Here is a 15,830-nt window from a genome sequence, read left to right as displayed (position 1 = left end):
ACTAAGGGTATTTTCACTGTGTCTTTAAATCTATATTATTTCAGCATTATATGTAATAAAACTACTGCTACTCCTAATAATAATACATAATATATATATTTATCTACTGTAATAACCACACTGATGCTCAAGTGTTCAGTTTGGTTTGAATTCGTTATTTGATGATATGAAAAGGGGCTGAGACTCAAGATGGACGACATGACAGCTGCCAAAAGTGCAGCTGATCGCCCCCTGGTGGCCAGCTGCAGTGTAGGTCAAACCCTCCTCCATGTTAGCAGATGGGACATGGAACTAAAAATAAATCAACGTAGCTGTTTAATAAATGTGTGTTAAGATGTTTCTGTAATTTCAGCTCGTTCTTCTCTCTCTGATGTTTGTTCAAGTGTTTCTGATCAGTTTGGTTTTCATTAGTTATTTGATGATATGAGGAACGGGCTGAGACGTGATGATTGACAGCTGACACTGACTCCTGTATCCTGGATGTTCTCAGTTCCATCGTCCGCCCTGAAGAACTCGTCCCTCTGTGAGGCCTCAGGTTTGTCCTGCTGGGACATCGTGGACTTGATGCACAGTTTCTGTAAGACCTTGCCAAAGGGAATTACCCAGAGTGCACAGCGTTGAGGCGTGGGAGAACAAACCTGGAAGGAGCAACTTGACGAAAGTATAAACATGCAGCTCGACTCAAAGCTAGAATCTTTCACTTTCTGACTTTATTTTCTAAACCAACTCATTTCTTCTGCTCATGTTTGAATCAGGAAACGTCAAAGTGAATGTTTGTGCTGTGAACACGTCTCTGCTCTTGTTCTCACAGCAGAAGTGTGGAGGTTCCTTCTCCTTTTCTTTATCTCCATCTTCAATCTGCACATCCGAGCGTTCATCGAGTAGAAACCGTCGTCTCACTCTGACGTGCAGGTCCTCGATGGAGACAACAGAAGAAAGAGGAAGCTTCCATCCGTCTGTTCACGACAGAAACTGGACTTTTATCTCCTGTAATTTCATTTTATTGCATTTTTACTGTTTATGAAAATGGTCGTCCTCTGTGCCAGTTTTGTACTTTATGAACGAGGCAAAAGAAAACTTGTTATGAATCCTCTCTAGTCATATATATGAATATCTTAATATACAATACCAGTCAAAAACATTCAGAAACCTTCTCATTCAATGGTTTTTCTTTATTTTTCATTTCTTTCTACATTGCAGATTCATATTAAAGACATAACTATGAAAGAACATGTGGTAAACAGAAAAACTACTCATCAAACCAGAATATGTTTTATAATTCAGGTTCTTCAGAGTAGCCACATTTTGCTTCGATGACTCGTGACCTTCTTTCAACCAGCTTCATGAGGTCATCACCTGGATGGTCTCCCAGAGGTGCCGAGCTCTGGTTGGCTGCTTTGTCTTCACTCTGGTCCAACTCATCCCAGACCATCTCATTCAGGTTCAGGTCGGTGGTTGTGGAGGCCAGGTCCTCTGACGCAGCACTCCATTGGTCAATTAGCCCTTACAGAGCCTGGAGGTGTGTCTGGGGTCATGGTCCTGTTGAAAGTCAGCTGCTGGTCCCACTAAGCACAAACCAGATGGGATGGCATGTCGCTGCAGAATGCTGTGGTAGCCAGGCTGGTCAAGTAAGCCATGAATTTTGAATAAATCCCCAACAGTATCAGCAGCAAAGCCCCCCCCCCCCCCAACACAATCACTCCTCCTCCTCCATGCTTCACGGTGAGAACCACATGTAGAGACCATCCACTCATCTTCTCTGCTTCTCACAAAGACATGGCGCTTGTTTAACCACGTTAACATTCTGACATCATCACATGACGATGACATGTCTACTCTGTTCACCATTAGCATGTTAGCTGTCTAGCAGCAGATGAGGAAAATACATTTATTACCTTATTTAGATTTTCATTACGGTTCATTGTGCTGTGCAATAACGCTTAAAAAGTGAAACCATAGAATGGTGTGCCTTTAGGCATTCAATAAATTTGGTTATCAAAATAAAATAAAAAAACATTTATATTTAAAATATTAATATTAAATCATAACTTTAGTTCCTTCTCCTTTTCTTTATCTCTATCTTCAATCTGCACATCAGAGCGTTCATCGAGTAGAAACCGTCGTCTCACTCTGACGTGCAGGTCCTCGATGGAGACAACAGAGGAAAGAGGAAGCTTCCATCCGTCTGTTCACGACAGAAACACAATTCTCAGCATTCAGAGTTTAACTTGGTCCAAAACTGGTTTCAACAAACTGGTTTTTCTTTTCATTCTCATGTTCTCATCACTTCAGCAAAGTCGATTTGACTCAATTTGATTGACCTGAAACCGATTTCACTATAACAAGAACATTTGGTTTCAGGGGCGGCTCCTGAAGTAGACCACACAGGCGGTGGCGTGGGGCGCAAGATGCAGAGAGGGCACCGCAAGAGGCTGATTAATCATGACGTGATTCATGCAATGTTAACCAATGAAGTAACGTCACCCCATCGGGCCGAAAACACACTGAAACCAAAATTTGAAACGGTTTAAGGTTTATATTATATAAATTATTAAATATGGATCCGAAACTTACGATTTCCTGGAGTTTTAATTTCCCCCATTTTTGCCCCCACATGACGAAATTTCTCCATCTTTAATTATGTTATTAATCTACTCACAAAGTTGCACATCATTAATGTTTATTTTTGTCAACAGTCAGTACAGCAGATTTCAGACTCTTTGTATATTTTATATATTTGTATTGTTTTTGTACAGGCCTACATGCAGTATTTCATTTTAAACATTATTTTTGTAAACTCGTTTTATTAACTTCTGAATGTAACCTCAGTGAGTGAAGGAAGGAATTTATGTGTGAATGTGTGTGTGTGTGTGTGTGTGTGTGTGTGTGTGTGTGTGTTTGTGTGTGTGTTTGTGTGTGTGTGTGTGTGTGTCACAGCTTCATGAAGTGACAAGACAAAGATGAGACGTGTGAAAGACAAGAAAAGACCTCCCATCGTCTCTGAAGTTCCTTATTTCAAACTGTTTAATGTTTGTTATCTTCCTTATTGTGAGGAATATGTTCATATAAGGTCACAGCACCGATCTGAGGGCGACTCCTGGTCGAGGTTTAACAATCTTCTCTCCTCCTCACATCGTTCAGTGACTCGTCCGTCTGCAGAGAACTCAACACGTCTGACGACTTCTCCAACCAAGGAGGTAAATACACTTCAGGTCATTTCACTCTAAAGGGAAACTTCAGTGATATTGAGTCTTTAGTGGCGTCTCTAATCTGACTCATTGTCAAAGGTTTGATTTGATGAATGTTCTTCAGAAGCCAGGTCTGAAGTATGGAAGCAAAGAGCAGCCAAAGCTACAATTACTAATATCTGTATTTATTCTATACAGCCCTGATCACACCATGTTTGAGGCTGATGCCGATATTAGGGAGTCCAAAAAATTCTGATTATCACAATAAATCCTCAGTGATTCCTGAGATGTCGTTATTGAATCTTTGTGACGAATATATGTAACTGAGGTTTGATTATTTAATTTTAATAGTTTAACAATTAACTTAAATAAATAACTAAATAAAAAGAAAACACGTATACAACCAAATATATAGAACCTGAATTAAGAAAAACTCTTTTAGATAAAATGCTTATGGTTTATTGTGTAAAGTAAGTTTTCATATCATGGACATAACAGAGGAATACGTCTGAAGACTCTTATTGGCTAATGGGTGAATGGGTGGAGCATCAGTTATACATATATACATGTATATATACAAACTGTACGTACTGTATTATTATCTATAGTACACTGTCTTTATAACAACACAACTCTATAGTTTCACACAAACCACAATTAGGTTTTGACTTTTATTTTGAGGTGAAAACTATTTACACAATTCATCAAAGTGTCTCCATTGAAACCACATTTGGATCTGATGTAAATTACAAATATCAGTTATTGTAAAGATCATTCTATTGAATATGATTATTTACATCTAATCCATCAATTAGAAGAAATTTTATTTGAAATCTACAAAAATGTTGAAAAGTCCTGATCTGGGTTCAGATGCCATGTTAATAAACCTGATCTGGGTTCAGATGCCATGTTAATAAACCTGATCTGAGGTCAGATACCATGTTAATAAACCTGATCTGGGTTCAGATACCATGTTAATAAACCTGATCTGGGTTCAGATGCCATGTTAATAAACCTGATCTGGGTTCAGATACCATGTTAATAAACCTGATCTGGGTTCAGATGCCATGTTAATAAACCTGATCTGGGTTAGATAGATAGATAGATAGATAGATAGATAGATAGATTACTTTATTCATCCCCGAAGGGAAATTAAGTCGTCATAGCAGCCGGTACGTTTGAATACAATAAAATACAATACAATAGAATAAAGTATAAAATATAAAATATTGCAGTAGAAAGAATAAGAACAGAAACACAAGATAAATAGGTAGATAAGGTGCAGTGGCAGATGATGGTAATAGTACTGATGATATGATGGTAAATGTTATTGTTAGACAGTATATAAAAAATAGTACAGTATATGTAGTATGTAATGTATATTTATATATGATAGTAATTATACCAATATAATAGCAGTATATAGTAATAATAGCAGCAACAGTATATATAATAATAATAATAGTAAAATATAATAATAATAATATTAACATGTACACATGTATAAATATGTGTATATAGACTTATATATACAAAGAATATACAAAGAGTATGATATAATATATGATATATAGTACGGGTATAAATATAAGTATTTGGCGATACAATGGATAATATAATATACTATGAGTGTGAGAATATGTAAACAAACTGGTCCAATTTAATACCATGTTACCATGTTAATAAATCTGATCTGGGTTCAGATACCATGTTAATAAACCTGATCTGGGTTCAGATACCATGTTAATAAACCTGATCTGGGTTCAGACACCATGTTAATAAACCTGATCTGGGTTCAGACACCATGTTAATAAACCTGATCTGAGGTCAGATACCATGTTAATAAATCTGATCTGGGTTCAGATGGCCGCCCGGAGCCGGATCACGGTTCTGCTGCTGCTCTTCCTCCTGTCGACTGAACACAGTTTTGCTGTGAACCTGAACGAACTCACATCGCTGGTAAAAGAACTCTTGAACAGGTGAGTGAACTTCTGAATCCTGAACTGATGATGTTTACATGGACAGTGATGATTATGATCTATAGTACAGGCAGTCACCAGGGGGCGATAAAGAGCTTTAGCATGGGGCTGACATGTCGTCCATCTTTATTTACAGTCGACTGCTGGGACACGACCTACAGGTCACTGTGTTGTGTCCATGGTAACATACATGTTTAACCTGTTGACCTCATTTGACCCTTGTTGCAGGTACCCTGTAAAAAATATGTTCAGTCTGGCCGTGAGTATCCCGCAGAACCAGAACCAGAACCAGGGCGCTAACCGAGGAATTGAGGAAGTCCTTATTAAGAACCGTGCTGACGACGTGAAGAACAAGATCAAGATGAAGGAAGTTTATGTTGGCTACAGGATGGCTGCAGCCAAGCCTCTGTGGCGGGAAAATGATGTTGATCATGCAGAGTCACGCGTTGTGGACGTATTGGACAAGGGTCCTGAATTTCAGGATGATTTGTTGCTTTTCTATGTTAGTTCCTCCCCATGTGATCGCAAATGTACAAACGAAGAGAACGAGGGAAACATCCTTGAAAGGATCAAAGATATTAAGAAGTGGAAAGATCACGCATTTGTGTTTTCTAAAATATTCCAACCCAGACATGGTCGGCCGATCCCAGAAACAAAGCACAGGGATTCCCTTGAGCGACTCGGAGAGCAAATTGGTCTAGAAAACATCTTCCGCTGTGACAGAGATCAAAACAAACAGATGAAGTGTGTCTGCTGCTCAAATGATGGTCAGGTGGCACAGACATGTGTGTCAGACAATCCGGAAAGGGAAGGGAGAAGAGTTAAAGGAGGGAAAAGGAGAAGAGGAAAAGGAGGACGAGGAGGGAAAGGAAAAGGGAGCAGGCGAGGGGGGAGAAGCAGATCACAGGGTTTGGACCAGGACTGGATTTTTGTCTCAGATTTTTGAGAAGCATCAAATGAACCTTTTCTGAACGACAGGACTGAGTCTGAGTTTAATACAACTAGCTTTGCTAACATGATCATGTGATAATGCCACGATTAGCACGTTAGCTGTGCAGCTAACCAATGAGGCTTTGAGCTTTGAAGGAATTAAATATATTACTTTAGAATTGTATTACGGTTCTTTGATTGTCTGTTAATAGATAAACTTTGACAATATTAAAAGATAAATGTATAAAGATGGACGACATGACAGCCACAAAAAGTGAAACCAACGCACCTTGATCGCCCCCTGGAGGCTGGCTGCTGTACAGGTCATAAACTCCTCCCCCTCCTCCATGTTAGCAGATACAAAAAACTATAAACATTAAATAAACATCTCTTTTTTTTTTTTGAACAATGTTTTTTTTATTTATTTCCAGTACAAAACACAAAACAATACATAACACATACCACACAAGTTGCACAATGAAATGCAGGTGAACTTCACTGCATACACATACATACAAAAAAATAAATAAAGAAAGAAACACGCACACAAACTTACATACCTACGTAAAATAATACCAATAATATAGAAAATAAAATAGAAATAAAACAATAAAAAGTCACACTCGATATCCCTACAGATAGATATAATCTACCGTTGCCTGAGAAAGTCCATTAAGGGTGCCCATATCTCTTCAAATTCCTGTGCTTTACCCTTGATTACATAGGTTAGCTTTTCTAATGTAACATACATTGCCATCTCTCTAATCCACGATTGTGTAGACGACACTTCAGTCTCTCTCCAAGATAAAGCAACCATCCTCCTGGCCTGCAGGAGGCCAAAGTTGATCAGGGTCTTACGCTTAGAGTTGGCAGTAAAGCAATCTGGGTATATCCCTAAAATACAAAGTTTTGCTACGCAGGGTATCTGAATACTTGTGATTTTACTTAGAGTTTGAACAACCATTTTCCAAAAAGCTACCATTTTAGGACATTCCCATACACAATGGATCAAGGTACCTTTCTCAGTCGAACATTTCACACAAGTATCTGGAATGTCAGGGGACCATTTATTAAGTTTCTCAGGGGTTATGTATGTCCTCATTAACCACTTGTGTTGTAGAAGTTTCATGCGAGTATTAATGGTTTGTGTTTGAGCTTTTACACAAGCTGTCGCCCACTCAGCCTCTTCGATATTTTCCTTAATATCTAAACTCCATGCCCTCCTTTTGTCATGACTAGATTCCTCATCATTTGAGACAAGTACTGTATATAATATAGAGATTTGGCGGCTCCCATTCATATGTTTTAACACAATATCCTCAAGGCAGGACAGCGGCGGCTCTTTTGTGTTCTGATGACACTTTGATGAAATGAAGTGCTTCAATTGTAAGTATTTAAAAAAGTGTTTCTTTGGAATTGAATATTTCAAACAAAGGTTGTTAAATGTTAGTAAAGTGCCCTGAACATATAAGTCTCCAATTTTTTGCACCCCCCTGTCGGCCCAACCCTGAAAACCACCATCTGCCCGGCCAGGAGTGAACTGCGCATTACTCCAAATAGGTGAAAATTGAGAGATGGGAGGTGTATCACCAACATGTCTATGAGCTTTGAACCATATATCAATAGAGTTTTTAAGGAAGGGATTTGTAGTTTTTTTCTTTAAAGTTTTAACGTCTGCTGAATATAAAAATAGGCTTAGTGGGAGCTTAGATATTGACGCTTGCTCAATATGAACCCATGCTGGAGGGGAATGTGTGACAAAATAAAACATAACACTGCGTAGCTGAGCGGCCCAGTAATACCACTGTAAACTGGGCATCTGTAATCCACCCCTATCATATGGCAAATACAGTAATCTGAGTCTTAATCTAGGTTTTCGATTGTTCCAGATAAACCTACAGAATGCATTATTAATTTCTTTAAAAAAGGATTTTGGCAGTGGCATTGGAAGTGATTGAAATAAATATAAGAATTTCGGCAAGATAGTCATCTTAATTATGTTGATCCGGCCAATCAATTGTTGTCCATTTTTCAAGTAAATCTTGTATCTCTCTCATCAACGGGTCATAGTTTGCTTGAACAACTGTATTAATTTGGGGGGTAATCTTAATTCCAAGATAGGTAAAGCCTTCCCTTGCATTAGAAAAAGGTGTAGTTATAACTGGATTAGTTCTTTCATCCTTATTCAGGAAAAGTATAGAAGATTTTGCATTATTGATACTGTATCCAGAGAACTGACCGAATCTATTAATTAAATGTAATAGTGTCTGGACACTGTTTGATAAGTTTGACAGAAAGACAATCACATCATCTGCATATAACGATATCCTATGTTCTTGATCACCGATTGTTATTCCTGATAAATTGGCTTCGGCTCTAATGGACATGGCTAAAGGCTCAATGGCCAAAATAAACAATAGTGGGGAGAGAGGACAGCCCTGACGAGTTGACCTCTCTAGCGTTAACGGGTTTGATAAGTTGTTATTCGTCATTACTCGTGCTATAGGGTTGGTATATAATAATTCTATCCATTTCAAAAACTTTCCCCCAAGTCCATATCTTGGTAACAAATTGAACAAATAATGCCACTCAATTCTATCAAATGCTTGTCTAGCATCTAGAGATAACAGCGCTGTATCCCTGGTATTATTTTTAGAGTGGATTATGTTGAGAACCCTTCTTATGTTATGAAATCCCTGACGAGTCTGTACGAACCCATTTTGATCACTGTGCACCAAAAAGGGGATATGTGGATCTAGCCTTTTAGCCAGAACTTTACACAATATTTTGATGTCCACTCCCATAAGACTAATAGGTCTGTATGAGGAACAATCAGTCGGTATTTTCCCGGGTTTCAAAATAAGGATTATTGTAGCGAGTCTTAAAGTTGGTGGTAATATACCATTATTAAATGACTCGTTAAACATATCCAAAAGTGGGGTCAGCAATTGCTTTTGGAAGGTTTTATAGAACTCTATTGGTAGGCCATCAGGCCCTGGAGCTTTGCCTGAGTTAATACTTTTAGCGGCCTGCAATAGCTCTTCCATTGTTATGTCCTTATCCAGGTCCTCTTTAACCTCTTCTGTGAGCGTTTTAAACTGAAGCTGATTAAGAAAAGTATCTCTATAAGTGGGCGTGGGGGAGCATTCTGACCTGTACAGTGATTGATAGAATTCCTTAAATGTATTATTAATATCTTGAGGATCGTTTGATATTTCGCCTGATTGAACAGTTATGCCATTTATGGCTCTTTCAGATTGTATTTTTTTAATTCTCCAAGCTAACAGTTTGCCGGCCTTTTCCCCCTGGTCATAAAAGGCTTGATTCAACCAGAGTAAGCTTTTTGCTGCTTTATCAGATGTTAACTTATTGTATTCCGTTCTTAAAATTAGTAACCGTTTTTGTTTTTCAGGATCATCTTTATTATTTATATCTATTTCCAAAGATTTTATTTGCTTCTCTAATTCATTAAGATCTGCTTTTTGTTTCTTGTTTTTAGTACTAGTAAAACTAATTATTTGCCCTCTAATATACGCCTTGAAGGCTTCCCATCTTATGCATGCGTTTGTTTGGTTAGTGTTAGTCTGAAAGTAGACGTCAATCTTATCTTCTAGATATTTAACAAATTCAGGATTTTGAAGCCACCTCATTTGTAGACGCCAGTTAGGGGGAGATTGTTGAAGTTTCTCCAATTGAACAGACATAGAAATGGGGGAGTGATCACTAATGACTATACAGTCATACCAACAATTCTTAATTTTGGATACCAGTTCTTGTGATACTAAGAAATAATCAATGCGAGACCTGGACTTATGCATTCCTGAATAGCATGAGTATTCCAAATTATCTGGGTTAAGTTTTCTCCAGATTTCAGATAGGTTTAAGTCCGTGATATATTGTAAAATTGTTTTTCTAGATTGTTTTTTGTGGGGATCACTTTTTGTAGAGCGGTCTACCGACGGGTTCAGAGTGCAATTGAAATCCCCACCAACAATGTTCAGGCCATACAATGAAGACAAGGTTAAGAAGAAATTATCAAAAAATTTAGGGTTGTCCTCATTAGGACCATATATGCTGACCAAATTCAATGCGAGAGACATGATCCTACCCTGGGCGATTACAAACCTCCCTTGGGGGTCCTGGATTGTATTAGTAAGTTGAAAAGGAATTGTTTTGTGGATAAGAATTAGTACCCCCCTAGCGCAATTGTTATATGTGGCATGTATAACTTGACCAGGCCACCTACGTTGTACTTGTTTAATTTCAGTAACTGTTATATGAATTTCCTGAAGAAAAATTATTTTAGAATGTAGGTTTTTAAGTCTGTTCATTACCTGTTTCAGTTTAGTTAGCTTATTGAGTCCCCTGACATTCCAGCTTGTAAACCTTAAGTCAGACAGTTTTGAGCTTTCCATGTTGTTACAACTAGTGCAGTGATATACATGACCATGTTGAGTGTGACAAAAAATAAAATAGAATAAATGAAAATAATTACAACTGAACTAGACATATAAAAACACTTAACCTTTGAAATCCCACCCCCCCTCCCCTTATTTAAACTAAACGATGTGAGGACAAGAACCATTCCACACTAATGAGGAGTGGTTTAACTGTAGGCACTTCCCTCAGACAGCCCACATATTCCCCCCCCAGCTCTGCATCCCGAACATTCAAACACTTACTGTCCTAGAGTGATAAATATAAAGCATAATATTATAAACGCTTCTTGGTTTGACTGCCTCAGCAGCCTGAGTCAAATAAACGAGCCCATCAGCCTATAGTAGGTGCGTAAAATAAAGTGTCCACCAAATATGGTAGTAGTAGCTCTGCAAATAATTAAAATAAATTAGAAAGTACAAAATATATATAAAAATAACTTAACGGAATCTGTAATGAGCTACAGTGCACCTATATTGTCCATATCAGACCTTTTGTAGTTACCCATACTCCTTGGCGTTTAGAAGTTTAGGAGTTTGGGGAAAACTTCTCAGCTTCTTCTGGTGTGGAGAAATGGATGATCTTTCCATTATGTAGAGCCCTCATCTTGCAAGGCCGTAGGGTGAATCCCCGAAACGTTCCAGCTTCAATGAACTTTTTCCTCGCTGCATTAAATGGGCTCCGTGCCTTCATGGTTTCCGCTGATACATCTTGAGCAAAGAAGATTTTGTGACCATCATGAGTGAGCGAGCGTTGTTTGGATGTGTTGAGGACAAACTCACGGTCCTGAAATCGTAGGAAACGAATGATTACAGCTCTATTCTGATCCGGTCTTGGTCTTGCCAGCGTGCGGTGCGCTCTCTCCAAGGTGAGCGATTTGGCGCCGTCGAGTCCCAACCAGACCGGCAGCATGTGCTGGATGTAATCGATCATGGGCTGGGTCTTTTCAGCGTTTTCGGGGAGCCCAACCAACCTTAAATTCTTCCTCCGGGCACGATTTTCCAGATCTTCCGTCTTGGACTCCAAATAGGCGATGCGTTTAACAGCGTCAGTCATCTCCTTTTTCACACTGTGCAGGCCGTCTTCGGTGTCTCCTATGCGCCCTTCGGCCTCCACGAGCCGCTTAGCATTGGTGGTGATGTCTTGTTGGAGGTCCGCAAAACTCTTTTGCACAGCATCGACAGAGCTATTCATCACAGCTATGCGTCTCTCCACGTTATCGAGTTTTGCCCCGAAGCCATCAAGGGTGCTTATCTTGCTGTTAATCGCGGTGACAGTGGTGCGAAGTGACTGTAGCTCTTTTAGCACCTCAGCTAGGTCACTCCGTGGGCTGCTCGGCTCGTCTGTAACATCGGGTACCGGAGTAGCTTTGGTTTTCTGAGAGCCACGGGATCTGGAGCTGCTCTCGCAGTCTTTAAGCGTTGTTTGTTTAGACATCTTTTAGAAGTAATTAGAAGCGTTAATAACTAGGACTTTGTTAACTTTTAGCAGAGCTGTGAGGAGACCCCACTCTAAGCTGCCATCTTGGTCCGCGGCTCCACAGCGCCCCCCAAATAAACATCTCTTAAAGATTTCAGTCACTTCAGGTCGTTCTTATCTCACTGAAGTTTTCCTGATCAGTTTGGTTTATTTAGTTATTTGATATAAAATGAGACGTCCACGATATTTGGTTTCATTTGTGGACAGAGGCCGAAGTGAAGCTGCGTCGTTCATCTTTATTTACAGACGATCGTCTGAACCAACATCCAAGACAACCTGCTTATGTAATCTATATAATCGAATCTATGTAAAATGCATCACTGATTTTCATGATGTTCTGTTTTCTCTTATTAAAGCTTTGCTCAGCATCAACTCTGGTCTCTGTGTGTGTGTGTGTGTGTGTGTGTGTGTGTGTGTGTGTGTGTGTGTGTGTGTGTGTGTGTGTTGCCTTACTATGTACCTACCTAACTAACTAACTAACTAACTAACTTCATACATGCATGTTCTGTAATTGTAATATAATCCAATCTCATATAAAACACATTGTTTTGGTTTGTTTTCTTCTCAGTTCTTTCCACTGACTGGAACTGTCTCTTATCTGTTTAATCGTCTGACCCTCGGTCGTCTGTGATATTACAACATTTCTGAGAACGTGTTTGTTGACACTCGACTACAAAATACAGATGAACACAACAAGAAGCTCTTATAATGACTTCATACGATCAGATGTATAATAACAATAAGCACTCTGCAATGTAATGAACACGGAGGAGGAGATTCCGTCTGTGCACCATGATGACGATGAAGCAGATTCAGCTGAATGTGATCTAAGGTCACTTGGACTCAAACAGAAATACTGAACAGTGATTAACAAGATCGGTTCAACGTTCAAGGTTTCCCACAATGCATCAGTCCAACAACGTGCATATATATATATCAGAAATTCAGAAGCAAATAACAGACTTCGGAACGAGCAACAGACGGTAACAGTTCTTCTATTATCTCTAGAGATGAAAGAAACGTCCACGTCTGAGGGGATGCAGTCGATTCAATTCATAAAAATATCAACAGATATATTTTATAATCATTGTTTCTATTATTACTCAATCTTTTTTATTTTGAACTAATTTTGTCAATAATTGTTATGACTGTCATTGTTGTCGTTAATATTCATATAGTTTATTGTCAGTGTGTCTGTAACTGTAATTATTGTAGAATTATATGAGCACTGCACAAATGAACATGACTTTGAATAGATTCTTCAATTTTAATCCTTTTAATTTTATTTGTTTTATTTGAGTCTCATTCAATCATTTACTGTTACAGTATTTTTCTAACAATATTTTTACTAAATTTATTTGATTGTTAGTTAGTTTGTCATTAATATAATATAATTATAATCTTCTCTATCTCAGCATTCAGATGTAAACATAAAGAAGAAAGGTGATTTTAAATATCCGATTAAAATCTGTGTTCTTAATGTAATTTGTGAATCAAGTAATTTATAAAGATTTTTTCAACAAATATTGAAAATGAAATGTAAACATTTTAATTTTTTTATTCCATAATTATTTACTGAATTCTAAAATGTACTGATTAACTTTATTATATTTGTAAATCCCTTGTTCAGGTGAATCTTTTGCTCATCGGTTAATATTCTATTTATATTATTTTTTATGATTTTCTTCCTCTCTCTCTTCTGCCTTTCTCTCCCTCTATTCATTCTTCCTCTCCCCCACTCTCTCCCTCCCCCCTCTCTCTCCCCCTCTCTCTCTCTCTCTCCCCCTCTCTCTCCTTCTCCCCCACTCTCTCTCTTACTCCCCCTCTCTCTCTTCTACCTTCCTCTATCTCCCCCTCTCTCTCTCCCCCTCTCTCTCCCTCTCAATCGCCTCTCTCTCTCTTTCCCCCTCTCTATCCACTCCCTCTCTCTCTGTCCACCCCCCCTCTCTCTCTCCCCCCTTTCTGTCTCTCTCACTCCCCCCCCCCTCTCTCTCTCCCCCCCCTCTCTCTCTGTCTCTCTCCCCCCCACCTCCTCTCTGCAGCACAGACCTGAAATGGAAGATTCAAGGAGATTTTCCACTCTGTCGTTCTCTTTCATCCTCTGTTTCTCACTGTGGCTCACGCCTGGAGAAACCTACAACTTTTGGGATCAATGCATTGACGAATGTCCGGCGAAGTATTTCACCTCCACGTACGATGTTCGATGCTCTGACAGGTGTGAAAAGCATGGTTATGACTACTACTGGTGCCATTCTGAAGAGGGCTGGGACTACTGCTCACCAGGAGAGCACATTGATTACATAGGCAACCCCTGTAGCAATGCCTGTGGCAAATATGGAGAAAACTTCTACAGGTGCTTGTTGTGGGGAGGATCGTGGAGCAAATGTGCTCGGGTGGAGCCGAGGGCAATGATTTACTACACCAGGTATCAGAGACAATGTGTTGACAGCTGTCAGTACTATGAGTCAGATGATTACTTCTGGTGCCATGATGGAGATGACTGGGAGTACTGCTCACCTCTACAAGACCACACCTAGAAGAATGAGCCGTGTCGCTTCAATCACCAGTGTGGAAGCTATGGTTACAGTTACACCTGGTGCTACACAACATTCAACAACGACTGGGATTACTGTGGAGTGATCAGTCCAGGAGAGTGTGTGTTTTCCCAGACGTCCCGTGCCAAACGACAACCCAATAATCCCAGAGTGATCTGTACCAGGGAAGACAACAACAACAGGAGAGTGACCACTTTCAGAGAAGAAGGATCTTCTAGTAACATCGCTCAAACCAACAGAAGGTTACGCAACGAAGCCGTAGACTTAATCAACCGATGGGACAACCAGGGCTTGAGTGACCAGTCCAGTTCCAACTTGATAACCTCGAGCAATCTTCGTCTTGACAACCAGGGACTGATCAACAGGAACAATCAGCGGTGTTACAACCTGCAAATCCAGATCAACGGACCACGTGGTCCTGGACGCAGCACCACTGTGGCACAGATCATAGTTCCTGTTGACACGTCAGCTGAATACATGCGTTTGGCCTTCAGGGAGAGTTTACAGCGTGAGGTCGGTGTGGTGGTGGAAGTCAACGAAGCATCCACCTCCACAAGCAACAACCAGAAGTGTTGTAAACGACGTAAAAATTAACGTTGTTTACAACACATGTGTAGCTGACAGTGTTGGGCAAGTTACTGAAAATTCGTAATTAGTTACAGTTACTAGTTACTTCTTTTAAAAGTAATTGAATTACTTCACCAGTTACTGTTAATCAAAAGTAATTAGTTACTAGGGAAAGTAACTTTTAAGTTACTTTTATGTCTGCTTTTTAAATGTAATGAATATGAAAAGTACTGAACAGTTAAACACAATAAACTTATTTTGTAATCAACAGGGCAACAGGCCTTCAAATCAAGCAGTAGTACAAAAATCCCTTTTAATACTTAACTTAATACAAAATAACTGTCAGTCATTTAACAGTGTTTTTTTTACCACATTAGGCCCAATGAAATAATAACCTAACTAACTACATACATGCATTTTATGTAATTGTAATATAATCCAATCCAATATAAAAACACATCAGTTTTGGTTTGTTTTCTTCTTTGTTCTTTTGTTGTGCAATAATGTTTAAAAAGTGACACCATAGAATGGTGTGCCTTTAGGCATTCAATAAATGTGGTTATCAAAATAAAATATAAAACATTGTTTAAAATATGAATATTAAATCATAACTTTAGTTGGCAGATCAGTCTCATTTAGATATTGTTCAATTAGAAATCTCAAGATTTACTATTAAAGATTATATAATGAACAGT

The 15,830-nt window shown here is 39.0% G+C and overlaps 1 protein-coding gene and 2 long non-coding RNA genes across 3 annotated transcripts in view; all 3 read left to right on the top strand.

The window, feature by feature from the left end:
- Positions 1–12,385, top strand: part of LOC128430301 (uncharacterized) — a 37,045-nt gene extending 24,660 nt beyond the window's left edge. The window contains exon 2 of the long non-coding RNA XR_008333992.1: positions 12,121–12,385. This is a non-coding gene — a long non-coding RNA (uncharacterized LOC128430301). The remainder of the gene's footprint in view (positions 1–12,120) is intronic.
- Positions 2,978–6,212, top strand: LOC128430132 (uncharacterized). Its single transcript, XM_053416104.1, has 3 exons — positions 2,978–3,197; positions 5,052–5,167; positions 5,396–6,212. The coding sequence occupies exons 2-3, from the start codon at positions 5,052–5,054 to the stop codon at positions 6,111–6,113; spliced, it is 834 nt and encodes a 277-aa protein (XP_053272079.1). The 5' UTR covers positions 2,978–3,197; the 3' UTR covers positions 6,114–6,212.
- Positions 12,386–12,484: 99 nt separating the features above from the next.
- On the top strand, positions 12,485–15,578 carry LOC128430297 (uncharacterized). The gene is made up of 2 exons (XR_008333991.1): positions 12,485–12,996; positions 14,056–15,578. It is a non-coding gene; the product is annotated as an uncharacterized LOC128430297 (long non-coding RNA).
- Positions 15,579–15,830: the final 252 nt, after the last annotated feature.

The sequence above is a fragment of the Pleuronectes platessa genome, chromosome 3, assembly GCF_947347685.1.
Source record: "Pleuronectes platessa chromosome 3, fPlePla1.1, whole genome shotgun sequence".
Lineage (NCBI taxonomy): Eukaryota > Metazoa > Chordata > Actinopteri > Pleuronectiformes > Pleuronectidae > Pleuronectes > Pleuronectes platessa.
Note: the sequence above shows the minus strand (reverse complement) of the source record. Positions and strands in the feature narration are given on the sequence as shown.

Excerpts from the sequence above, each read along its gene's own strand:
- LOC128430132 (XM_053416104.1), top strand. The coding sequence starts at position 5,052 with ATGGCCGCCCGGAGCCGGATCACGGTTCTGCTGCTGCTCTTCCTCCTG. Across the intron at positions 5,168-5,395 it reads GTAAAAGAACTCTTGAACAG|GTACCCTGTAAAAAATATGT; the intron begins GTGAGTGAACTT and ends CCCTTGTTGCAG.